We start from the raw sequence: 27,803 nt of genomic DNA, 5'->3' as shown, positions 1-27,803 counted from the left end.
TCCTCCCCACCGTGGGCATTCTAAAGGGTCTTACCTACATCCTTGCCTATTTTGTGATAACCTGTGGATTCCAGCCAAGATTTCCCTCCTTTTCTGGCTCAGTGGGGAACGGAAACTGTCTCACAGGTTCACCACCTGATGACTGAAGGGAGCATGAAACATTTAAACATTTTTTTTCTCTCTTGGTCTTATTCTATTTTTCCCCGTTAGGCTGGGGATAAGCAGCCTAAAGAACAACCAGTGGCATTTGCCTGCCTGTGGAGCGCCCACACTTTAGTAGCTGGCCTTCACCCAATTCCACATGTATTCTTTAAGCCAGGGATCACAAGCCAAAAGGCCCCAGAGACTAGGTCGTGGGAGGTCCCTATCAATTTTTGGTATGCAAACCAGTGATGCCAGATCTGATATTATAAGAGAAATCCTAAATATGCCAATCATATGTGCATGCATGTATGCATAAGTGTGTGTGTGTGTAATCTCTTGATTTATAGGTCTTGGAAACTAATTCAAAATAAATAATATTTCATGAGTCAAACCAAACGTATCCGTGGGCTCAATACCTCACAATTAGTTGTGTTTTGTTTTTTGTTTTGTTTTGTTTTGTCTTTTTAAATCTCTGTTTAAACTCATGCAAAAGAGAAGAATTTGAACCCGGGAAGAATCTGTAAAGTTGCTTGTCCCTGGGCTTTAGCTGTGTGTAATGGTGGGGGTGGGGCCAGCGCAGGAGACAACCCCACAGGAGGTGCCCAGCTAGGCTCTTAGCCTCTGCCTCCACCTGGGAGAAGAGAGACTGTAACCACAGGTGCAAATACAATCTGGAGGTCAAATATTTCCCAGCCTGTATCTTCAGCCTATACTGTGGGTATGGTTTATTGTGATATGCTCAATTTTTCATGACTAAAAGGACTAGTTTGAGGCCCAGTTCTACTGCAGACTTGCTGTGTCAGAACTTTGAGCTGATTGTTCCCTGTTGTTTCTACATCTGAATAGAAAAGATGGGAACGCCCTTGATGAATTCTAAAGTGCTAGAAAAATGCGAGAATTAAAAGGTGAAAAGTGTGTGTTCGCCTGTTCTCAAATACATACACACACTAACACTTGCATATTTGAAAGCAGGACCAATTTTCACATTGGAAATTTATTGCTGTATCTTTTCTCCCAAATTTCATATTGAGAAAACAATGCCATCTGATACTTGCACACCTCTAAAATAGATTCAGATCCCAGCCATTATTTTCTAGACCAAGCTTCCATAAAGTCTCCCAACTTGATCATTAAACATATAAAGTGGACCATGTCACTCCTCTAACCTAAGTCCTACTGAGAATTCATTTTGCCCTTAAAAAACTGTTTAATAATGCACTTCAAAGCACCTTTTTCTAGCCTTGACCCCAACCACATCTTATTCTCTTCCTACTTATTACAGCCCAGCGACATTGTATGTCCATTTGTAGGTTCCCTTTCCCTAGAAGACTTCTCTTCCTCTCCTTACTACCCTTCAGATCCCAAATTAAATGTATTTCTTTACAGAGGCACATAATTTAAGTAACCCAAATCTGTCCTCTTTGAGAAAAAAAAAAGGGGTTTATCACCCTATTAGAATCTGGTAGGAAATGTAATTGTCTAATTATTTTAGAAGTTGATATCAACCTACAGAGTCTTAAAGATTTTAGTTTTCACAAAGACAAGCCATGGCCCTGACTGAGAGAAATAGGGAAGCAACAAGTCATGTTTGGGAAATATTGCCAACCTAGGAGATGAAGGGTACAGCCTGCAGTGGTGTGGGTGGGGGTGGGGGGGGGCAGGAAAAGCAGCAGTAGGCTTATATATATTCTATTACTGAGTTTTCTTTTCCACCAGTGTTATCAATGCAAAGACTGCACACCCGAAGTAGCATGGCAATGGGCCACAGAAGCTGACAGATCTGTTTTAAATCTAGTGTCTGTTACTTAATAGCTTTGTGATCTTAGGCAAATTACTTCACCTCAGTTTCATTATTTTAAAATAAAGACAAGAGTTATCTGGGAAGGACATGAGGATTAAAGTAGAACTGTAAATACCCTGATAGGTAGTGCATTGAGGACAGAGTTCTAATTTTTGCCTGCCTGGCACAGCTCCTTCAGCAGCCTCTGGCTCCTCGTTTTGGCGAACACCCCTGTTCCACTGTCTGCGCACGTGGCTCGGGTGGCACTGACCCACCCCCTGGCAACACAGGTCAGCATGTGGCATTAATCTGCTCAATGAGCCCATCACATACCCCAGCCTACAGGAACTGGTTCAGAGGAGGTCATGGGAACTAACTAGAATCAGTTCCAGGACTTTGGCTAGAGCTTTTGAAGAAAAAGTGGGCTTTTTCTTGGGGTGAGTAGGCTGTAGGATGCTAGCTCGGTGCTACCGGTGGAGATTTCTGCCAGCTTGTGGGAAGAACAAGCCTGTGAATGGAGCCAGGAGAAAACAGAGCCCCGAATGGAAAAGGACTGTGTCTTGCTGTTGTTCTTCTAGCTGCTGGATCCTTTGATATTACAATGAGATTTGCCCCACACATACATTTATTAATTAATTAATGAGTTAGCTTGTTTGTTTTCAAAACTAGTTTCTGTTGGATTTTTGTCACTCTCAATTGAAGGGTTTCCTCCTAATATAGCAGGTGCTTAATAAATTCTAACCATTATTTTACTACCATCATCATCATCTGGGATTGTTTCTGAGTCAGAGGTGGGGAGGTGACAAAGAAGATAGAGGCATAAGGAAGAAATGATGGGTGAAGAGGAGAAAGATTTGCAAGTCAACTACAGTGCCTTGGTTGGAAGGGAGAGCCTGGGAGACTGCTAGTTCTAGAGGAGCTAATGATATGCCAAAAACAAAAAAGTTATAAATTGGGGACGGCTCATAAGACAATTTATGGAATCATAAGTTTTTATTTACCATCTACTTTTCTGATTTTCTATTAAATTACTTTTGCAAGAAAAACTCCCTAATCCCAATTAAAAACAAAACAAACAACTCTCTCTACCCAATATAACAATTTAAAATTCCTGTAGCAATAACAGACCAGGCATGAATTTGAAATCACGAATTCATAAAAGACTCTTCATGTTGCTCCAATGAAGAGGCAATCCACATCTTTTTTTAGAAGAGCTGATAGGAAGGGAGAATAAATTGTTCATAAATGTCCATGAGACAATCAAGGAAAGAAGACATTTTTAACTGGATACATTTCTATATTCCATAATTAACAAACATCCATTTTCACTACAGATCTAAAATACCTCATTCTATTTCCAGGACACTGTCACAAAGGATATTTTCTTCCATGGTACTAATGAGTCATCTGTAATTTTAAGAAGAACATGAGAAGAAAGAAGTTTTCTGTAATAAAGAGTAGGTGAAGAATTTGAATGTATAGCTAAATGGTACAAAATTAACCCAAGCTATGAAAAAAAAAGGTGGGAAAAAAAATTAGGAAAGAAAAGGTGTGTTCACAAGCTAAATGCGCCTTACCACATAGCTGAAGTAAATAAACAAATAAAAGGAACCGAACCTGGAATCCTGTTTTGAAGAGCATGGGACCACAGCTAACATGATATGGAAAACTCTGTGACTGTGTTCTGAGAGCACTGTTATTTCATTTTTTCATTCTTAGGTGGACTGCTGAAGGCTTAAAACCTCTGAGGGTCTGGAAATGCTTCCATGCATGAGGAATGTTCATGAGATGATTGCTATCTCTTCAGTTGTTACTACAATATCAGTGACCATGGATTAACTTACTTTAACAATTTTAGTAAAACTCTTGAATATTATATAAGTTGCACATTTTAAACTAGGGCAAAGAAGATAAAAATATGTGGGCATATGCCATCTGAAAATACACCATCAGCAATGACACTTCCATAAGCTCAATGACATTGTCTTCCTAGAAGATCATAAAGGGCTTTAGAGTTTATGTTGTTCTTATTTCTTACATATAAATTTCTTATATGAATGCCACTGTACTTTAAAATATAACATAAAGAATAGATTCTGCAACCATTTTTGTAGTAGGCTTGCTTTGTTTATTCCAAATATTAGTAAGAAAGAAACTAGAGACTTTGCATATGGATATAAATGTCTCATTAATTATTGTACTTGAGTTAAACCTTGGGGAAGTAAGTCAATGGCCTACTCATATTTTTATATTCCAACTCACTCAGGCAATAAAATCCACATCCCCATTATCAGGAATAGTGGGAAATTTCATCCCAAGAAGCATTTTCTGCAGTGACATTTTCATCCACTGTTTTAATGAAGATCGCCCTGCTGATCTCAGACACACGTCAGAAAATAAAACTGGTTATCAAATATCAAAAGAAATATTCATTATTTTTAAGAGGCTATTAATTTTCTATGCATTGCAACTTTCATCAGAGCAAACTAATTTAGAATTTAAGGCTACTCCTCAATACTGAAATAGTCCAATTATGGAAAGAAAATTTAAGACTAGAGACCAGTGTAACTAACAGCAACTAGAAAGTCTTAACGTGAAAATAAATGCAAAAGAAGGAAATTTTAAAGACATTGCTTAGTTGTGTGTCCTAAGCATGCAATGTTAGTTTCTAAGGATTTCGGTGCTTTAGAGTTTCATTTATATTGCTGTTGAATGGCTTACATTTGCTTGATGTCAGCCCAGTGGTAAGGCTCTGGACATGCTTTACCTTGGGGAGAACTCCTTCCTGATAACAACAGTTTTCTTATCAGGTTGTCCTGCTTGCACAATGTGATTTGTTCCAAAATGCCAAAATGTTTTTTCCTTCCTCACACAATGTGCATTTGAAGATAAGGATAGATGATGTTAGAGGCAACTTTGAACATGAACCTAACAAAGTTTATAAGGGTTACTTCAGCAAAAGAATCTGGCTGACTAGTCATTCCTTCAAAACTGGTCTTTCATCCTGAGTTTGAAGACCTTTCTTTTAAATACTTGAAAGGGTTTGCATAATTTTCTTTTCCATCTGCCTTTGTATCCTTTATTCTATATCATTTGTTACAAAGCAGTCAAGGGGTGTTTTATTTGGGGACACAACCTCAAGACATTAACTGTTACCAGTCTGAAAACTCTTTAATTTGAAAGAAAGATTGATTGGATAATCTGGTTTCCCCTCATAAGGAATTGCTGTCCTTGTCAACATGTATTAGTTTGGTCTTTCTTGGAGTACTCATTTACTGTTTTACAAATCAGGACATGGTGTATGAGCTGCGATGCTAGATTTCAGCCCTGTTTGAGGAAGGGGGAGACTCTGGGTAGCTTTAATAATTTTTAGTAATTACTATCAGAAAGTGGGGGCATAGATGTTGGGGGGTAGTCAAAAGCCTGGCTGAGGACGGACACCCCTCACCCATGATAACAGCACCTCTAAACAGGCTAAAAAAATAAAGAAACAAACTCTATGGTGTGAATGAATGTCTGTCTAGAAACCCATCAGAGTCATTACTTCAAGAATGAAGCAATTTTAAATAAGTTAAAATGTTTGTATAATTTGTATAATTGTATACAATTTGTATATTTGTATATTTGAATTATATATAATTTTGTATATATTGAATTTGTATAATTGTATAATTGAATTATCTGCATTGTTGTTTGTATAATTGAATTATCTGCATTGTTGTTTCCTTATACAAATAAACCCCTCATCATTTGCTTAATTTGGGTTTTAGCTTTTGATATTGTATTGAATTAATTTTCAAAGAACTGAATGATAAAGAGCAACTTATAATTTAAATAGTAGTTATGAAATGGATAAACTCTTACCTGCTAAGATTTAATAATATTATGTTAAAAGCGAGGTTAAATAAAAGATAATGAAATCTATAGAAAACGATTCTTTATCTCTTTCTTTACTGTAAAACAGGCAAATCAGTTTTTACAAAGGGAAAGTAAGTCCTGAAATTGGTTATACCCTGAAAAATTTTTTTAAAAATCTGAACATAGTGAGATTTTTACCTCTGAAACTACAGTACTCAGTAAGAAGCAATTTGTAAAACTGTCTCTAATCCACATATTAAAATTGCCAAACTTACACATTTAATAAGGAATAACCTGATACAGAACTATGCCAGCAACCAAGAGAGTCCCTAAAAGTTCTGGGCGTATTTTAAGGCTCATGTCCAACTAAAAAATTTCGTTTGCTATGTTACAATCTTTTTGCCTCCCCCTTTCACCAAGAGTTCACAAAGGTGAAAAAGATAATAAAATGTTGCAAATTAACTAGTCATAAATTTAATCTAAAATCAACACGATAATTTTTTTTTCGATTTTATCTTTTTCTATGCTTTCCTTCTTGGTTTGGTGAAATCGTGGTCATGATGAACGACTGGGTGCTTAGTATAAGGTATTCATTGCAGGCATGAATACAGAAAATGCAGGGATTTAAATATCATAAGTTCTTTAGAATACTATATTTCTTTTAATTCTTGCCAGTATCAATATACTTCCACCAAAAAATTGAATAATTTTTTGAAATAAAAATATTTCGAGCAATATTTATGTATTAAAAATATTGAGAAAAATGGCTGAATAGCTTTCATTATTTAAATTTTGATTTAACACTTTTTGATACAGTCATTCAGTTGTTTGTTTCATAGTTCAGTTGATTGACACAGTGAGTTTTAATGGCTCTTACTGCTAACCAGGATACTCCCCAAAGATACATGGATCCAAATGGAAAAAGTACATTATTATTTGCTCTGAATAATTTTTAAAACTGTAGTTTGTATAGGAATGTTCTTGCCTATTTAGGAAAAAGTTTCTGTAGGAAATCGACTTATTATACATAAGGTGATATAGAAATTAAAACCCTTGTGGCACCAAATTTTGTTCCATGAGAAACCAATACTAATATTTTTGAAATATTTATCACTTTTGATAATTTCTGGATTTTTAAGTGCGGAAAACACATAAAATTATATGGTAAATACAATCTCCGGGGAGAACTTTTTAATTTGTTCAATTAGCTGCCTGCCTATATCGTACATTTATTTTTAGGTGTGTGTTGTGGTACATTTGGGACAGCTCCATCTGTTATGATATAATCAATTTATTTCTCGTGGATGCATATGCATAGAACACACACAAATGTGTTTTATTTCTTAAACAGAAGGACTTTCTGCTAATTTGGCACGTATTGGTGCTATCATAGTCCAAGGTATGTAGTAGGCAATTAGCTGTAAAATATGCCTGATTTTAAAAAAAACAACAACACTCACTTTCTTATTGATATAGTACGGGTCCAGGTCCTCCAGCGGTTCTGACACCATCTCTGGAGGGATGTCTCCATAAATAAAAGGAAGGTTCTTTCCAGCTTCCAAGTCACTATTTGGCTTTGGGCCATTTTCATCGTCATCTTTCTTGTCTGGTTTGGGATTCTTAGCCTTTTCTTCTGCAATGCGTCTTTCAATAGCAGCAAGAGATTCTCTGGTGAAGAAGTTGAAGCTGTCAGGTCCTGGTGGTACAAGCACTGTTTGCTCCATCTTGTCATCCTGCACATTTTAATTACCATTTACTCTGCATATGAAAGTCCTAAAAAAAAAAAAGGATGCAGATATTCTAAGGAAATTAAAAGAAGATTTTCATGTCTATAAACTCTGGTCATGAAATATGAACCAGAGGATTGGATTTTTGTTCCTAATTAAATTGAAATGGAATTGCTAAACATAAATTGTTTTGTAGTAAGACCATTTAACACCAGATCTACCCTTCTAATCAATTTTTAAGTGTGCAACACAGTACTGTTAGCTGCGGGCACAAGGCTGTACGCAGCTCTCTAGTACTTAGTCACCTTGCATGACTGAAACTTTATACCTATCGCATATCAATCCTCCATCCCCCCTCCCCGCACGACCACCATTCTACTTTCTGCCTCATTGGCTTTGGCTTAACAGATCTGTTTCCTAACTCGGGTTTTGTTAAGTGTCCCATGTTTATTAATACTTGTGCTTTGCCGATACAGGAACTGTGCCATAACTTAAGAAAGTGATTCAACTATAGCCTTAATTAAAGTACATTAGGCTAAATACCATCATGTCGTTAATGGGCTGTTCACTCTGTGAGCCACCCAGATGAGGATATAGCCCCACAGAGGCAACGGAGAGCTTATCCACAGGAAGAAGTGGAAAGGCGCTGTCTCTGAGAGGATATAAAATCCAACCCTTCAGCCCTGACAGGTGGCTCCTGGCCAAACCGATCAAACTGTTTGCCTCAGCCAGCCTTAATAACCCACCAGAGAGTCACTACTGATGGAGTCCGAGACCCGAGTCTTGATCTAACCTGAGATGGAGACACCGGGAACTGTGACCTGCCCACGTCATTAGCCATGCCGGGGTTGGCTTTCTTGAATACACATGGAAAGAGACAGTTCCATGTCGGACAAATGTCCTTTATGTGACTAGGAATGAGAAAAAGACCAAGCTGGGAAGACAATCCTGGATTGGGCCTTAGGTGAGAGAAAACAGCAGAATTCTCCTACTTCAGGAAAAAGTGATGGGGAAGAAGCCAGGGTGCGATAAGGTCAACAAGGATGGAAGTGTTTTGCTTCACTAAAGCAATAATGATATTCGTGCTGATGCTCTCGTCCCATGGTGCTCAACGTATCATGAGGACCTGAGGCAACACTCAACTCCATACAGCAGAGTCAGATCTGATCTGATGCCAGGAGCCAAATCCCAAATGTATTCTTTCAAGGTATATTTAATATGAGCTCAAATTTCAGAGATACTACAGAGCCAAAACTTCCCAGAGCCTAAGCTCCTGCTTGGCCATGAGTTTTATCTGGAAACTCTGTTAACTCATTAAGGTCAACAAGCTATGATGCCGTTAATTGCAGCTTTGGCGGATAGAAACTGTGATAATAACACTGCAGCCATGACTGTTTTGTGAGGAGTTCTAGAGGGCCCTCAAATTTCACTGGAGGATGTTCCCACTGCTGCGAGGTTTATGACCATGTTTTCCATTGAGTGACCAGAAACAAGTGGAACATTCAAGACTGAATTTGCACCCTCCATCTACTAAGTGAGCTAACCAAACTTTCAGAGCTTCTTACAGTCTACCTGTAATCGGCTCAGGGCCTGGAAAAATAGAAAAATTAAATCAGTAAATCTAAATGAATGGAAAAGGAATATTTTTTATGACTTTATTTATTTATTTGACAGAGAGAGAGATCACAAGTAGGCAGAGAGGCAGGCAGAGAGAGAGGGGGAAGCAGGGTCCCTGCTGAGCAGAGAGCCCCATGCAGGGCTCAATCCCAGGACCCTGAGATCATGACCTGAACTGAAGGCAAAGGCTTAACCCACTGAGCCACAGGCATGCTGGAAAAGGAATATTTTTACCTTAAAACTCTACCTCTTCCAGATATTTGCAAATGACATATCAGATATAAGACTAGTATCCAAAATCTAAAAAGAACTTATCAAACTCAAAACCCAAAGAACAAATAATCCAATGAAGAAATAGGCAGAAGACATGAACAGACATTTCTACAAAAAAGACATCCAGATGGCCAACAGACTCATGAAAAAGTACTCAGCATCACTCAGCATCAGGGAAATACAAATCAAAACCACAGTGAGATACCACCTCACACCAGTCAGAATGGCTAAAATTAAAAAGTCAGGAAACAACAGATGTTGGCAAGGATGCAGAGAAAGGGGAACCCTCCTACACTGTTGGTGGAAATGCAAGCTGGTGCAGCCGCTCTGGAAAACAGTATGGAGGTTCCTCAAAAAGTTGAAAATAGAGCTATCCTATGACCCAGCAATTTCACTACTGGGTATTTACCCTAAAGATACAAACGTAGTGATCCAAAGGGGCACGTGCACCCGAATGTTTATAGCAGCAATGTCCACAATAGCCAAACTATGGAAAGAGCCTAGATGTCCATCAACAGATGAATGGATAAAGAAAATGTGGTATATACACCCAATGGAATACTATGCAGCCATCAAAAGAATCGAAATCTTGCCATTTGCAACAACGTGGATGGAACTAGAGGATATTAGGATGAGCGAAATAAGTCAATCAGAGAAAGACAATTATCATATGATCTCTCTGATATGAGGAATTTGGGAGGCAGGGCAGGGGGTTTGGGGGGTAGGGAAGGAAAAAATGAAAGAAGATGGGATTGGGAGGAAGACAAACCATAAGAGACTCTTAATCTCACGAAACAAACTGAGGGTTGATGGGGGTGGGGGATAGGGATAGGGTGGCTGGGTTATGGACATTGGGGAAGGTATGTGCTATGGTGAGTGCTGTGAAATGTGTAAGCCTGATGATTCACAGACCTGTACCCCTGGGGCAAATAATACATCAAATGTTAATAAAAAATTAAAAATTAAAAAAAATAAATAAAAAACAATCCTACCTCTCCCATAAGACATCAGTAAAACACTGGCAGCTATTTATTTGGAAATAAAAGTTTAGGGATAACAAGTATGGTACATTTTCTCATAAGGGAATTATTATGACACAGATGTTTTCCTTTATAACTCATTTGTTTTTTGACAGAAAATATGTGTAAATGACATAAACTCCAATCATTTAAAAGAAAATACAGCATAAACTCTTCCTACCACCTGTTCTCCAATGCTTAATTTGACTCCCAGAGGTAACCACTGTCATCTGTCTCCATTTATTTTTCCAGGTATGTAATAGGTAAACACTAGTCACATGACTGTAGGCATATTCACACATTTTCTATTAAAAAGCATACAGATAGTATCTTAGTATACAAACTCTTCTGAACCTTTCATTTTTCACTTAATAATATAGATTAGAGTTCATTCCTTATTAATTTTTACAGATTCAACTCTCTTTTTAGCGGCCACATGGTTTTCCATTGTTTCTATGTACTATAATAGATTGAATCAATTGCCCAGTTATGAGTATTCAGATTGTTTCCAATCTTTTGCTATTCTAAATAAAGCTGCAACTAATATACTTCATACACATATTTTTACATATCTGTGGACCTATTTATGGTATTAGTTTCTAAAAATGTACTTGGCTGTGTAAAAGGTGAGTCTTTAATGTCGGTATTGCAAAATCACTCGCTCTGAAGTATCGGTTCTGGTTCTCCTAACAGCAATATAATGTTGTGCCTGTTCATTTACATCTTCACCCTGTAATGTGTTTTAAATTGTATTTTCAATATTTCCAATCTGATTGGGACAAAAATGGGATCATATTATAGCTTTAATTGGCATTTGTCTTACTATGAGGAAAGCTGAACTTTTTTCCATATGGTTGAGAGCTGTTTTTAAATTTTCTTTTCTGTGACTTCCTATTTAAATAACAGTCCCTATTTTCATTTCTTTCTTTTTAAATCCATATCAACTTTTTAGATATGGCATCAACAATTTAATTTTGGGCCCTTTCAAAAGGTATGTATTTTCTGCGTTGGCGGTGTTTCTGTGCTACAGGTTAAGAAATGTGGATGTTAACATGATGATCTAACTGTAATTCTTCTTTGGCTTCTAGATTTTGTGTCATGCCGAGGGAAGCATCCATGTTCTGGGGGAGTGGAGGGATATATGATAGATCAAGTCCTCTTCTTGCATTTTTAGCAATTTTGTGCTTTAATTTTATAAATTTAAATCCTTCTCTGTTTGGAATTTGTTTTCTAGATGAAATAAGATAGATTTTTTTTCCCCTTAGTTATCCCAACCAACATTAATTACTGCATACACTAACTTTTTTTCACCAATACACGATGCTACTTTCATGGTATGTTAAAAATATATATATTCATTTATATGAACACCAAAGTCAGCAACAAACTTCACAAAGTACTTTCAGTACTTCAAAAAGTAGATGTACTTTCAGTAAAATCAAGGAAAAAACCCAACACTATTACTTAACAATTTGCCGAAAGTACAAGCAAATCCAATTAGAAGTGAAAAATAATTGCATTTAGGACAGAGGAAGTAAAGTTATACTTATTTGCATATTGTGTAAACACCTGAAAAACTCCTACAAATAGTAAGAGAATTAAGTGTCTGGCTTCAAAAGCATAAGAAACTCAATAGATTTTCTTTACAGGAATAATATGTATTTAAAAACACAATAGAAGAAACTAGAATGCTTCCCACTAAGATTAGAAACAAGACAACTTAAATGCATAATACTAGGTGGAAGGGTCAATCAGAAAAAAGCTACATACTGTATGATTCCAATTGTATGAAATTCTGGAAAAGGCAAAATTATGGACATAGTAAAAAGAGCAGTGGTTGCCAGGCGTTAGTGGGGAAAGAACAATGAATATGTGAAGTACAAAGGATTGTTAGGGCAGTGAAACTTTTCTGTATGATATTATAATGGTAGATACAAGTCACTATATATTTGTCCAAACCCATAGACAACAAGAGTGAATCGTAATCTAAACTATGTACTTGGGGTAATAACAATGTGTCACTGTAGATTCATCAATTGTAACAAAAGTACCACTCCGCTGTACAACATTGACATGGACAGTGCTTATACAGGGACTGGGCATATATGGGAACTTTATACTTCTCGCTCAATTTTTATGTGAATCTAAAATATAGTCTATTTATTTATTACACTTTTTTTTAAAGATTTTATTTATTTGACAGAGAGATCACAAGTAGGCAGAGAGGCAGGCAGAGAGAGAAAGGGAAGCAGGCTCCCTGCTGAGCAGAGATCCCTATGCGGGACTCCATCCCAGGACCCTGGGATCATGACCTGAGCCGAAAGCAGAGGCTTTAACCCACTGAGCCATCCAGGCACCCCTAAAAAATAGTCTATCTAAAAGGAGAAAACACAATTAATTAATTAATTAAATACAATGTAAGAATTCTTTTTAAAAAATCTTTGAATAATCTTAAAGTATATATGGAAAGACACATCCTTTTCTTGGATAGAAATACAATATAATAAAGATACAAAATTTTCCTGAATTAATTGATAAATTAAATATGCTCTTCACAAAAATAACAAGAAAATTTTAGAATTGTACAAACTTGGAAAAATAAACAAAAATAATCAGAAAATTCTTAAAATTAACTCAAATTTGCTTTTCAAATTCCTCTTTATTGTAAGAGCTGTGTAAGAGGAAGTATTTACAATTTCCAAATGACAGATTTTTTCTTATTTATTTATGTTTAGTGTTATTGTATTAAAATCCAATAATGTACTTCGTACTATTTCTGTTCTTTGGAATTTACTTAAATTTCTTTTTTGTCCTAATAGAGATTTTTAAAAATGATCTTCCAAGAACACAGAAAAGATTTTCTTTGTTTTAAAGCTATAGAGTTCAGTATATCTCAGTTAAATTTACCTTGTTTAGATCCTCTACATCTGTACATATTTTTGTTCTACTTGATCTATTATGAGTTGAAAGAGGAAAGTTAAAGCCTGTTTTTAATGTGTTTCTATTTATTCTTGTAGTCCCTGCAATTTTTGTTCTATGAATTTTAATGCTATGTTATTTGGTGTGATTTTCGGAGTGGACTGAACCCTTTACTACCATAAGCAGGCCTCATCTCACTTTAATATCTTTCCTTCTGAAGACAATTTTGTCTGATATCATCTTATGACTCCTACTTTCTTCTTGTTTGCATTTATCTGGTATGTTTTTGACCATCCCATTTGGTTTCATGCTTTCCATTTCACTGTTTTTGCAACTTCCTTAACATGTATATTTTGGATTTTGGATTTTATATATAGCTATATTTTAAATATATATGATCACTGTGGCCAGTAACTACCCTTCAAAGGGGATGCTATGTTGGAGATCATTGCCCATGAAGTTGTGTAGACGGAACAGCAAGTTACTTAAAAGCCCTTCTATTTTCCAGAAATAGTTCATTTGAGAAAAGCCCTCCAGGCAAATCTTCCTGCTTATGGGCTGTGAGTTCCAGTTGCAGAAGTAAACAACCAGGAAGACAGAAGAAAAGCATTTTATGTTTATAAATATGATCACTTCAACTGTATTATATATAATTATAAATTAGTTCAGACACTGGAATTATTATATATGAGCAACTTCATGCATATTGTAATGACATCCCACTGAGATTAATGAGAGGGTTTTTGTAACTCTAAGTAGACCTTATATTCAAATACCTATTTAAAAATAAATCTTATAGTGGGCGCCTGGGTGGCTCTGTTGGTTGAGCGACTGACTTCAGCTCAGGTCATGATCCTGGAGTCCTGGGATCGAGTCCCGCATTGGGCTCCTGGCTCCATGGGGAGTCTGCTTCTCCCTCTGACCTTCTCCTCGCTCATGCTCTCTCTTGCTGTCTCTCTCTCAAATAAATAAATAAAATATTTTTAAAAATCTTATATTAATTATATGAATAAAAATTTTTAAATTATAACCTATCCCATAAGTTTATTTATGGAATATCTAGAAACTATCAGATACAATTTAATATTAATATTTTGTCAGTAACACCATAGAAAAAATTCTAAATTATATTTGGAATTTGTACATACTTTGCTAAAAAGTGTAAAAATAAATCACGAGTTTTTCATTTACATTTGAAGGGAAACCACTCTTTAGTGCAAAAACGATTAACTGAATAAATGGTCCTAATTTTGTGAAATTATACCTCATTCCATATGGAAAGGGAGAACCTCACAAAATTTGTGGTTTTAGCTCACATCTTTCTCTTTACAAGAGAAAGCATTTATAGATGTATTTGGGTTGACAGAGGAGCCCTTGCTAACTTTCAAAAAGTTAACTTTCAAAAGAGGTAAGATGACATGTTCACTTTCTTAGTGAAAAGACTTCACAGACACAGTTGTATTTTCAAGAGGAATAGGGATATGCATTTAGACAAAATAAAGAAAGAAAACCAAAAAAGAAAGAAAGAGAAAGAAAGAAAGAACGAACGAGTCATAATTAGGAACACAAAAATAATGGAAAGTATATGTTAACAGACAGCAAATCTGAAAGAGTAAAAAAAATGTCAGGAACAAGTAGTATAATGGACAATAGGAAAATGGAAGGCGTGCCTGGGTGACTCAGTTAGTTGAGTTTCTACCTTTGGCTCAGGTCATGATCCCAGGGTCCTGGGATCAAACCCCACATTGGGCTCCCTGCTCAGCGGGAAGCCTGCTTCTCCCTCTCCTTTTGCCCCTTTTCCCCCTTGCCCCAACTCTTCCTCTCTTTCTCGCTTTCTCAAATATATAAATAAAATCTTTAAAGAAAAGAAAAATGGAAGAAGGATGACTCTTTAGGAGGCCAAGCAAAACAAAAGTAGAAAACAATTAGATAAGAAGTCCTAAAGAAAATAAGGGGGAAAAAGTCCAAAAGAGAATAAATGGAAGCCAGAGGCTGTGGAAAAAAGGTGGTTAAGAAAAAAAAAAAAATAGGATTTGAGACTGAAAAGAAATAAAGTAATAGCCCAGTATTAATTAATATGGGTGAAAGATAAAAGGGGAAAATTTGTCAAAATATAGAAATGATAAATAAAAGAAATGATGCATTCTGATGATATCAAACATAAAAAAAAGGGGGAAGCTACATCAGTACCTCCAGAATTACATTTTAGTAATACTACACATTCTTGGGGTGCTTTGTAAGATCAGAAAGTTAGTAATGATAATATTCTGGAGCACTTCTAAGACTTTCCAAATTCCTTATCTATATTATTATAATAAACATTCTAGTACTGGATGAAGTCTTTGCTTCTGGACGTTTTGTATCTCTCTTTTCTGCAGGAGATTATGTATGCATTCCATACTGGACTGGAACAATTGTGTATGGCAGCCAAAAGATTTTTATACTAACGCAGCCTGGACTGGTGAACAAAATGATTTTGATCACTCTTGTGAAAGAGCTTCATTTATTTTATTTTTTTAAAAGATTTTATTTATTTATTTGAGAGACTGAGGTCACAAGTAGCCAGAGAGGCAGGCAGAGAGAGAGGGGGAAGCAGGCTCCCTGCTGAGCAGAGAGCCCAATGTGGGGCTCGATCCCCGGACCCTGAGATCATGACCTGAGCCAAAGGCAGAGGCTTAACCCACTGAGCCACCAGGCGCCCCAAAGAGCTTCATTTAAAGTAATCTTAACTCATGAGTTCTCATAGTTCAGACACCATTGGGCACTTGAATTTTCCCACCCAAATGGAAGTGTCTACAATAGCTCAGAATGAAGTATTTCCTTTGCATTGCAGGATTTCACACAGAAAGCCTTAAACATGAAGGCAATCTTATAAATGCTTTGTATGTGAAGAAGTTTGGCCTTTTATAAGTTAATGACTATGTAACTTCTTTTTGGGAAGCACTTCCATCTGTGACAACTTGGGCCTGGGTGTGCGGGTCTGGTTAACTCTGGAGTTTGGTTTGCAGGCTTTTTTGGGCTTTCACACAAAGCTACATCCTCCAAACAAACTTCTATGAGCTATGAAGGTGATATTTTGTTACGTATCTATCTTAGTCCTCTGTTTAATTTTTCTCTTGGTTCAGTATGTGGGTGAGAAAGACAGATGCTATTTAATGTTCCCCCTAAGAGACTACTAATACCCACAACTTTGCATTCTAATGTCACCGTGGGTTTAGGCAAAGAATAGCATAACTGTTAACTTCTGATGAGATATTTTTGCTTCCACTGTGTCCTTAAATTCCATGTTGTTTCTAAACCCGAAAAGTAATCCTCCATCTCCACTGCCTGCCCCTCCCACCACCAACCTGGTGGGACAATCCTCATCTTCTCCTTCAAGCTTCTACCATTATGAGTTGTTAAATTATTACTACTATTTTATGCTTTGTCTGGCCCTGGAAAAAATTTACAGGGAAAAAAATTCAATTGACCAACCGAAGAGTGAACCAAACATACAGCTTTATGTTTTCTCAGATTGTAGCTTTTAAAGTTTTTCTTTACAGACAGGAGAACATATGTAATCCTTACTGTAATAGTATTTTGATGCTGATGAGGAACGGGTCACTGGAGTCTACGAGATATAGGCTTTCAGGCCGAGATGACTTACTTTGCCTCAACCTCTAAACTTCTGAAACGTTAAGTAAGGTATTTTAAGAGACTCAGACAAAGAAAAGTCATCATAAAATCAAGAAATGGCAAACATTTAAAGAAGAGTTAAGGACTGTCTAATTTATTCCTCTCACTTAACAGGAAACAAACTGAATCAAAGCAAAATGGACATTTCTTCTTTTAGAATTTTTGTGCTTCCAAAATCCAAAATAAGTATGTGATATGTCCAGGGTCGCACAGCTTAATAATGGCAGAACTGGGATCAGAATTTTTATTTCCTGATTCCCAAACCACTGCCTGTCCATATCTAGCAGTTACAAAATAATTTTCAAGCACTTACATGATCTTAAACCTAGTAAAGTGTACATAAATACAACATAAGTAGCCACATTAAACTAATATTCACTCAAATTATATTCTTTTTTTTTAAGATTTTATTTATTTATTTGACAGAGATCACAAACAGGCAGAGAGGCAGGCAGAGAGAGAGAGGAGGAAGCAGGCTCCCTGCTGAGCAGAGAGCCCGATGCGGAGCTCGATCCCAGGACCCTAAGATCATGACCTGAGCCGAAGGCAGAGGCTTAACCCACTGAGCCACCCAGGTGCCCCTCAAATTATATTCTTTAGAGACACATAAAACACTCAAATTATATTCCTTAAAGACATCTGAAACATATCTAGTAAATAAAGTGTTTTGCAGAAATGGAGACTACCTTAGAAAATCTGACATCAAAAGAAAAAGGTAATTGTAATATTTAAATTTAGAAACTATATCATGCAGACTTAAAGCCTGATGAACTATATTTCCACAGCCAATTTATACTTTATGTCAATAACCTTTGTTTTTCATTTCATTTTTCTTAAAGTTTAAATTTTAGTTAGTTAACATGTGTGCAATATTAGTTTCAGGAGTAGAACTCAGTGATTCATCGCTTACATACAAAACCCAGTGCTCATTACAAGTGCCCTCCTCAATCCCCATCCCCCATCTAGCCCATCATCCACTCTTAAATAACTTTTTTATGTTTTGCTAAACCTGGTTATTTCTAGTTATCTACTGAGCAGATCACTTTCTAGAATTCATCTGCCCCACTTCTATTTCCCCAAAGATTTCCTAACACCAAAGTTATAATTAAACACTTAATGTATCTTGATACCCTTATACTACATAATTTGAGGTAGGGAAAGAAAATTCCTATATCTGCAATTCTGTCTTTAAAGTGGTTTGATTTTCATGCTGAGGAGAAACCAAACAGACTCCTGCCAAAATGACTGTCAGCTCCTGTGCAGTCCCATTACTATTCTGGGCATATAAACCATCTGGGCATGGCAATTCATGAAGTGTTTCAGTTGGTTTTGTGGTGTATCTGCCACCCATTTTACAAAGGAATGGTGCTGCCAATAATAATAAATATAACTAGGTAAAATGTTATTCTTACAGTTGTGATCTCACATAACTCTTTTTTTTCACACCCAAGAAAGAAAGTGCTTTTTACATAGAATTTCACAAGGCTAGGAAATATTGTTTTACAAATTTCTTTTCTAGAAATAATTTGGTTTGGTGTGTGTGTTAAAAAGTCTCTATTTCATGTGGTTTTTAATAATATCCATTTTAAGTATAATAACTGAGATTAAACAACATATTTCATCCATGTGTCTAAAACACTTACATTCTTTAAAATTTTTATAATCCATCTCTAAATTTTAATGCTGTATGTCGATTCCATTTAAAATAAGGTCATGTATCTAACATATATTGACATCTACATTGTGTATCTTGAGTGTTTTTCAGAGAATTTGAATAATAAACCACAAGCTCCAAAATTCATTCAATCTGCTAGAGCCTTAGTCGATCCAATATCAATAAACTAGTCTGTTCAAATCGACATCATTTATTACTCTGTTGAATAGATGGTCTATATTTACTTCAGATGCTAATGCAAACTTAACACAAAGAGTGGAATAAAAAATGCTATATGTTGAACTAAAATAAAACACTCTATTCTAGGGATGTTTAGAATCAAGAAATATACAAAGCATTACTTTTTAATTAATAAAATTGTGCAATTACTAGGCATTCTTGCCTCAATGTATAATGATTGAATTACATGTTTAGAAAAACAAAATAGGCCCTAATGTCCCAATCCCATCAATTGGAGTTAACTTTGAATATATCTTGGTTTGGCAATATGTTTGAGGCAGTATTTACTAAATTGAAAAAAAAAATACACTGAATCATTCAAAATATGTTCCCATAATGCACTTGACCATACATATACTGTTGAAGCCCAAACACTTGTATTCTTGCTCCACAGAGAACTTTCCTAATTAAACTTAACTCTAATAGATATCATCCTGCCTTCAGTCCTATTTTCTTGTGCCCTATGGTAAATTTTATTAGGCAAAATAGTTCATTAGGTCCATTCCTATGGTCAACTGTTATTTCCATACAATGCCTTTAACTATACCATGAATTTGTTCCCTGAATCCCAGAAACCACTCAACTACTAGTCAGTACAGCACATATCTTGTACTTAGTGTGTTTCTGAGTAAAAAGATGCATAAAGGGCCGCCTGGGTGGCTCGGTCATTAAGCGCCTGCCTGGGATCAAGCCCCGCATCAGGCTCCCTGCTCAGCGGGAAGTCTGCTTCTCCCTCTCCCACTCCCCCTGCTTCTGTTCCCTCTCTCACTGTGTCTCTCTCTGTCAAAAAAAAACCAAATAAAATATTATAAAAAAAAAAAGATGCATGGACAGTGGGAAGTGCTGGCACATTTGTGTCCTAGACTTGCACTGAGAGCCTTAGCCTTTAGAAAACTTGTTATGTGGCGGCACCATTTATTGAAATATAAATTTGTGTGCGCTCTGCTTGTATAGATATTTTTATCATTTCAAGCAGATTGAATGGTAAGGTCTTTATCACCTCATGAATTGTAGTAGAGCAGTAAACAGAAGCTGCATGAAGTCCATGCTTTCCTTCCTCTGGGTCAACTCTGACACATGCATTGCAGACATGAGGTTCGAAGACCCAGAGCAGGGAGATGGGGGAGAGAGATGCTGCTGTGAACCGTTAGAGTCTCTAGATGGGGAAAGGGGTGGCAGAGCCTTAGGCAGGCGATAACATCTCAGAGGGGACAGCTGGCAGAGGAGATCCTTGACAGGGAAAATCTTAGTCTTGCCCCAAACTCCCTTTACGTTGAGCATTGCACACGGCTGCAGATGTAATGGAACCGAAAGGCTGAAACGAGTGCCCCATGGAATTGAATAGAGGTAGATGAGAATCACTGCTTCCCTTGATGGGAGGATACATCTCCACTCACTGTCTTGTGACTTGCAGCCCCTCTGGGTAGGAGGTATTCCTGGAATGTACTTGCTTGACCCACTGTCCCTTTGACTAGGTGACTTGCTTGGCCAACGTGAACAGAGAAGACAAAAAGTCTTCAACCACACAGAAGCTCACTAGGCTGTGTTGTGGTTCCACCGAGCCTTTTTCTTTTCCCTCATTCCTGAGAATGGCATGTCTCAAATAGAGGCTGCTCCCTCTGTCTGGGTCCTGGAACAGGAAGAATGGTGGAGCTGTCAGAGCCAGCCAGTAACGACTAACAAGTTTGTACATCACTGAAACTTCTGGGTTGATTTAACACAGCAGAGCTAACTAATCTGTCAGCAAAAGCCACTAATCAATGACCAGATTGCTAAACGGATTTAATAAATGATACAAAACGTATCTCTCAAGTACAACTTTTGAATGAGATTCAGACCTGCCAGTAGTTTGGTCATGAAGAACATAATATCATTAGGATGGGATTTTTCCCCTTGAAAGACAGCCATAGAAAGTAGGATAGTGGCGAGCCCATGTTATAAACCTTATGAAATTCTGGATCTCTTCTTGATCATCCTACTCAGGATAACTGAAGGATATTTGCTGGCACAACTTTACTTAGTTTGTATCAAGATGACAGCAAGAACCTTAATTATAAACAAATTGTTTCAATTAAAATCTCTTCATAAAGACATCTTCTATGTTTGAAAGTAATTGCTCTAATTTTGGTGGGTGTGTGGTCCAGCCACAGAGGTTTGGGAGGGTAGAGAGAAAGAGTAGAAGTCTCTTTGGGCTGTGTCTGTGGTTGGACACTTGGAGACACTGAGTGTGTGACGGAAGCACAGACAGCCTCCCATGCCTGTGTGGTGGGCAGTGAGGAAGGCACAGCCTAAGTCCAGGTTATACAGGGCAGGTTTTTAACAGAGTGGATTATAGAGGGAGCAGAGGCACAGTGGTCAGGCCTGTTCATCTGCTTGCCTTCCCTTTCTCCTTGCTCGTTTTCTTCTCTTCAGGCTCTCCTTGATCCTCCCTTTCTGCCCATTTCCCCAGCCACTCATCTCACTTCTGTAGCTCATCTTCCTCACACTCCCCACCCTTCCCCTCTGTCTGTAGAAATGTCAGGAGTCCATTCAATATTTTTCCAAAACCACTGTTTAAAAGTAATTTAATATAAACCTCACAAAGATATAGAAAGAATGAAGGCCATTATTCTTGCTGCTTTCTCTCAGGCAATGCCAATCATTTGTGCCCGTGGTGCTGGTAAAGGTGGGAGTTATGCAGCTGTCAGGAGCAGCCAGGAAAAGTGCTAGAGTCAGCATTTGTCCTTTGCTATGGGACAATAATGGGAGAGAAAAAATCAGGCTTACTCGGTGCAATTCCCATTGAGGAAAAAAGAAGTCAACACCAGCACTAACATTTTAACACAAGATGTGGGGAGGAAAATTGTCACGCTCCCTTTTTGCCAATATCTACTTTAATAACCATTTCAGGGAAATAATGCAATATTTTCAATCAATACATAAACCCTTTCAGGTCTCATGGCATGCATGATCAGACTTTGGTAGTATCTTTACTGAATGTCTAGGCATTAGCGTCCTTAAAAATTCATAGGGTTTTTTTTTCTTATTTTTTATTTTTGTATGGGTTTCCCCCTTCACTGTTATGTGTGTTGCCTGAAAACTCAAGGGTGTGAAGTGAGATGCTGTAGCCATGTGTTTAAATGGTGTCGGATGGAAAATGTCCTGGAGTGTGGAATTTTGCTCAGGGGTTCTTCTTTAGCATAAACTCAACTTGAAGTTACTCTCCCATTCAAGGGAATTCATACGAAGCCCCTTATCACACAGTGAAACTGCCCAAGGCACAGCCGATGTGTGGGGAAATATGGCCAGAACCAGAAGCAGCTGGGTAGACCGAGAACAGAGCTACCTGGCGAAGAATGAGAGAAAGACATGGTGGGAGCCATGGGGAGAGGGGAGTGTCGCACACAAATTAACCACCCTGAGTTATGAGGACTGGGTGTTGGACACTTTCAGTTTTCAAAGCCGCCTGAAGACAAAGGTAATCTCCTTGAATTATAAGAAATTGAGACCAGAAGTTATCAGAGTTGATAAAGATTGTATACATAAAATCTGAACGTGGAACAATGACAAGCAAAGTAATAAAATTACTGCAATCATTGGTATGAACTCTTGTTCAAAGGAGAACCATATGGGTACAGGGTAAGCTAAAAGAACTTACAGAAAATAGATCTTGCAAGATGAAAGATAATGTACTGATTCAGAAACTCACTATATTGAATTTTCTGTATATGTCATGTATCATCTATCCAATAAAATTTGCTTAACTTGTTATATGCAATACTTAGGTTAGCAGCTTTTAGTCTGTACTGTGGCTTCAGTCATTCTCACTATATTCCTTTTGTGGAATACTGGTCTGGGTTAAAGTGACCCTTTAGGTATTGTTATAGTTTTATATAGATTGAGTGCCCATCAGCGGATGATGATCACCTAGAGGGGGAAGCTACCAAATGTCCAGCACATCTGTCACAGCAGAGCCCTAGCCAGATCTATTCCTGTCTGGTTTGTGACACGTGGTATGTGCAATCAATTTTGTTCATCCCTGGAATATTTACTGAATGCATACCATGCACAAGGTCCTGGGCAGAGCTGGGAAGGATATAAGTTGCCAAAGGGAAAAGAACAATATTGGAAATATTGGAATATAAGCAAATTCCTTTTATAGGCTGCCTTATGAAATAGACTTTAGGCTACTTGGAAAATTAGGTATTTCTGATCTTAGTGGATTCATTTTTTTTTAGTCCCAGAGAGGAAGGAAATGGACACAGAACACCGAAGCATGAAAAACTGGCCATCTTTCCTAATCCCACGAGTCAAGTCCATGTGTGGGTATGTGCATGTGTGTGCAGCGAACTGCAATGCTGGGCTGAATTCTGATCAGTAAACCATGTTTTAATAATTGGGCAACCGTTGTGTCATCTGTATTCACTGTCTCACATAAAATTATCAAGCCAGAGTGATTTTCCTCTAATCTACATGCACATTTTCATGCTCGTATCATTTAAAAATACTTCTGGTACATCAAACTGAATGTTAATAAACACGTAAGACAAGAAAACATAAAGTTCGGTGCAAGTCCCACATTCTTTCCACTTAACCATTTTTGAGGTTGCCACTGCCTTTTGTCAGATGTCAGTGATGAAAAACTGGAAAGAGATAGTTAAAACACAAATTCTTAAAAAAAAAAAAAGGAGAAAACAGGCATGCTTTTGGATCCATATCTGTTCCTCCATCTCAAAATGTTTTCTAACATTCTGTAAGTACTGAGAAAATTTTCCTTTTTGTTATCTTCAATAGCAGGTGGCAGCTGAAGTCATTTAAATATATACTTTGTTAAATAAAACCTTATAAATAATTTAAATACGATTATTACATTCCACTAACGCTTACATTCAAATTGCTTTTCCTTCTGCTTAAATTCCCAAATATTTCTCGACTGTTACTCCACTCCTGCCTCCAGTAAATTCCCAAAGCTCCTGGGCAGGCAGGGCATTACTGTCATTAAAATGTTACAGAGTTGGCCTAGAAAAGTGCTAGATTTGTAGCAACAACTGCTGTTCTTTTCAGGGTAGAGTGCTGGATGGAGGAAATGTAATTGTGTTCAAAGGCCAGCTCCTAACCTGACTGGAGATAGGGAGAGCCAAGGCCAGCTGAAGCCACAGAGGATACCTGTAATCATCAAGATAATTTAAGAAATTTCAATAGTGTTGCCAGAAAAAATACATGACACCCAGTTAAATCTGAACCTCAGATAAACAACAGATTCACTTTTTTTTTTTTTTTTTTTTTAGTATGAGCATATCCCATACAATATTTCAGGCATACCTATTCAAAAAATAATTTATTGTTTATCCGAAATTCACACTTCCTGTATTTTTGTTTACTAAACCCTAAATCTGAAAAAAGGCTTCCCTGCTAAAAATTCTTTTCACATTGCCTATAATTCAACTAGTTAACACTTTCTGTTCAGTTAACATGCATTCCCTTTTAAAAGACAAAGATCTTTGCTAAGAATGAAATGTTCATATATCAACATGAATTTAAAGAGACTGTGTATTTCTCAACGTCTAACTCATTTCTCTGTAGCAAAGTGAGTCAAGACAGAGGCCCGGGGATTCTTTTTTTGGTGGGCAGAGGTATCCTGTGGGCTTGGGCAGGAACTGTTAATTTCAGTGGAGGGATACTTACAGCTGAACTAATTTGAGTGGGGATTTTCTGATAAAATCATCACATGCCAGGGAGAAAGGATAGAATAGGGGCAGAAAATAAGGTAGCCCCAGAAAGAACTCACTCCTAGAACTGTTCTTGAAGACAGTCCTTAACTGCTGAGGGGAATCAGTACTGGGCTCTATTTTTTGCGAGTGGAAATGGTTAAATTTTAAAACAGTGACAAGATTTTCATCAATGGTGGAGAGATGGCGATAAAAATAAAACAGCAAGACAGATTAAGTTTATTAATTTCATTATGGCCTCACTATGTGTGTAAATCATGGTGGTTAAATGAATAATACTGGGTTTGTTTGTTTGTTTGTTTAACAAAAACGTCAAACAGAAAGCAAACTCTGGAAAGCAAACTCATGGCAGAGATAACATGTCCTTCCTCCTGCACTGGATAGTCAGGTTTCTTCTCTTATAAACAGTATGAACTATCCTCAAAGATTTGTGTAATGCATCCTTCCACATCAGTGACTTGTCCCCTTTGTTGATTTTATCGCTCTCCTCTTGACTCAGCAGGTCGTATGCGTAAAAACTCAAGAATGAAAGAAAAAGAAGACAATTCAGATCACTAAGGAAGCAACTGCTGAACATGAATAACCATAATAACGAGGAGAAAAATGCTCTTAAACTTTTGTGTGAGTCACAAACCTCTAAGAGATAAAGCAATTATACCCTGCCTACAGTCTGAGAGGTTATACAGTGCATTCCAAGCAAAAGGGAAGGGATGAGTAAGAATCTGGCAACATTTAGCTCTCCTTGAACCGTCAGGCCCTAACACCTTCCCCAGTCACCACAGTCCTGGCTTATGTTGCCTTTACCACTCACTGGGCACAAGACAGATATTTTTGTAAACTGTAACTAATATGTTACATATATACCTTAGCTACAAACCCCCTTTCATCTCTGGTAACACCCAGAAGAATAACATACTTAACAGGCCCTCCAAAACCTTTGGTTAATGAATAATGGTGAAATAAAATTCATATTTTAAGGCAAAATCCCCTCAACATATTCTAAATTCCAAAATCTAATGTTTTATATTATATTATGAGTTGGCCTCTGGATGATATTGTCTGTTTCATGTAACACTCTACCCAGAAAAGAAAAGTAGCGGTCATCACAAATCTAATATTTTATGTATTAGATTATATTTATTCATATTGCTATTTGTTACTCCTAACTAAATAATCTATGCTAAAATTTCATTTTCCTGAGATTTCTGTTTTAAAATAACCCAATTTACCAAGATAATTCAAGCTACAATTACATTCTCTTTCAGTTACGAGCATTTTATTGTACCATAATCTGCATGAAACATGTCAGGACATATGAACTAACTTGGATTGTATTTGTATTTTTGCCCTTTCTTGAACAATGACTTTTATGGGAAAGAGAGCTAAACAGCTGACTGCCTGATGGGGAAAGTTATACAATGCACAGCTTTGCAGCAGCGTACTAATGCAGTATAGAGACGCTGTGGAGAAGCTGGAAATCAAATCATTTCTTTCTGGAGCAGCACTGCTTGCTGTCAGCTGAGATGAAAGAGATTTTTTTTTTCTTTCTTCTCCTTTTTTCTTTAGAAAAATCACATAATGAATCTAACTTAATTCCTTTAAACACTGGCTACAAGGAAAGGTATTTACCTCAGGAAATTGTTGAGCAATGTTTAGAAACTAGAGATATAGCACTTTTAAAAGTTTTTTTTTTTTCTATCTAGTAACCAAAGCAGAGGTCCTTACAAGAGGGACTTAGATGCTACTGATTTGAACAGAGAAAATACTGATACGTTTATTGAATGCTTTGTTTAGTCTGAGGCTCATTTTGAGGGTAGAAACAGAGTTATGAAAACATAGGGATTACGTAGCCCTGGTAGAGGACATTCACTGAGCTGTAGGGAAGGGACAGACTGGCCTGTTCCATTGGCAGGCATGACTCAGCACTTTAGGCATTTTCATAAGCTGATAAATTTTGCTGGCTGCACAGGCAAGTCAGGACCCCTCTCACTATTGGCTGAAAAGACAACTTCAGCATTGAGGAAAAAGGCAAATCACGTGAATAATCAACAAGAACCAAATCAACTGAATCTCTTGGGTCCTACGTTCTTCTCCTACTCCCCTAAAAATATAAGCATATTCATTCAGAGACATTAGAGAGCCAAAATATGTGCCACACTGTGTTCAGTAAGTGTTTCTTTGAATGAATGAATACATGAACTAACTTGTAATCAATCAGTGGCTTACTCCAGGCCATTGGCTCAGTGCAGATCATAAGAAGTGTGATGCCACTCTTCATCTCATGCTAACATGCATGTTAGCATTAAACTAAGAGAACCCCAACAGATAGCCACAATGAAAATTTTCAAAGTCTTATGCAAATAAAACTTAATGTAACATAACATTTTAAGCGAAAATATGTGGAGAATTAAAATAATATGGCACATTGCTATTTGTTCTAATAGACACTGAACTTTGAGGACACAAACCATTGCATTTACAAAAGTCATCTGGGGAGCTTGTAGAAAGCATACAGTCCAAGACTCCACCCTAGAATTTGTTTCAAGGGTCTGAAGGTTGGGCCCAGCCTCTGTATTTAACCCGGTTGTCCGGGTGATTAGGATGTAGAGCTTGTACTTGATCAATGGGCAAGTGTTGAGAAACACTGGTATAGAAAAACAGACTAGGTAAGACATCATTTATAAACGTCAAAAGCAAGCTTTTGGCACCTAAGCAATTGAGTTAATTCATGCAAGTATTGATTTGTGAATTAGAGATGAATCCATGGTACAGTTAATTTAAATGTTGGAAGGGGTCACTTCTGACCTGGAGATTTATCTTCTCAACCATGAAAGTTTCATGCTGAGATCACTGGATTTACAATAAGAATATATTTTGGTTCAGGTTTTGTTTCTAATCCTTAGTAGAATAGTTACATTAAAATAGTTTCTTGACCTCCTCTAGATTCAATTCCATCATCTCTAAAATGTGAGTAATTCTTATAACACACTCTGGGTGCTTATCAGCCCTCACACCTTTTTGGAAACTGTGTCCCAAGTGTAACCTGTGCTGAAAGATAAACCTAGACAAACCTTTTTGTAACACCGGACTGTCCTAACCCTTTCCCATCGCCATAGCCTGGGAGGTTAAATGAGGACACTGATCCCAGGGAAGCCACTGCATAGGCTGAACTGAGCCAACAGGATTCTC

At 37.2% G+C, this 27,803-nt stretch overlaps 1 protein-coding gene across 1 annotated transcript in view; it reads right to left on the bottom strand.

Annotated features, from left to right (window-relative positions):
• Positions 1–27,803, bottom strand: part of SCN1A (sodium voltage-gated channel alpha subunit 1) — a 144,565-nt gene that overhangs the window by 76,308 nt on the left and 40,454 nt on the right. The window contains exon 2 of the mRNA XM_080799409.1: positions 7,243–7,555. Within this exon, the coding sequence (XP_080655535.1) occupies positions 7,243–7,506 (264 nt within the window). The 5' untranslated portion in view covers positions 7,507–7,555. The remainder of the gene's footprint in view (positions 1–7,242; positions 7,556–27,803) is intronic.

The sequence above is a fragment of the Martes martes genome (assembly GCF_963455335.1).
Source record: "Martes martes genome assembly, chromosome: 3".
NCBI classification, from domain to species: domain Eukaryota; kingdom Metazoa; phylum Chordata; class Mammalia; order Carnivora; family Mustelidae; genus Martes; species Martes martes.
This window is presented reverse-complemented; position numbering and strand designations above follow the sequence as displayed.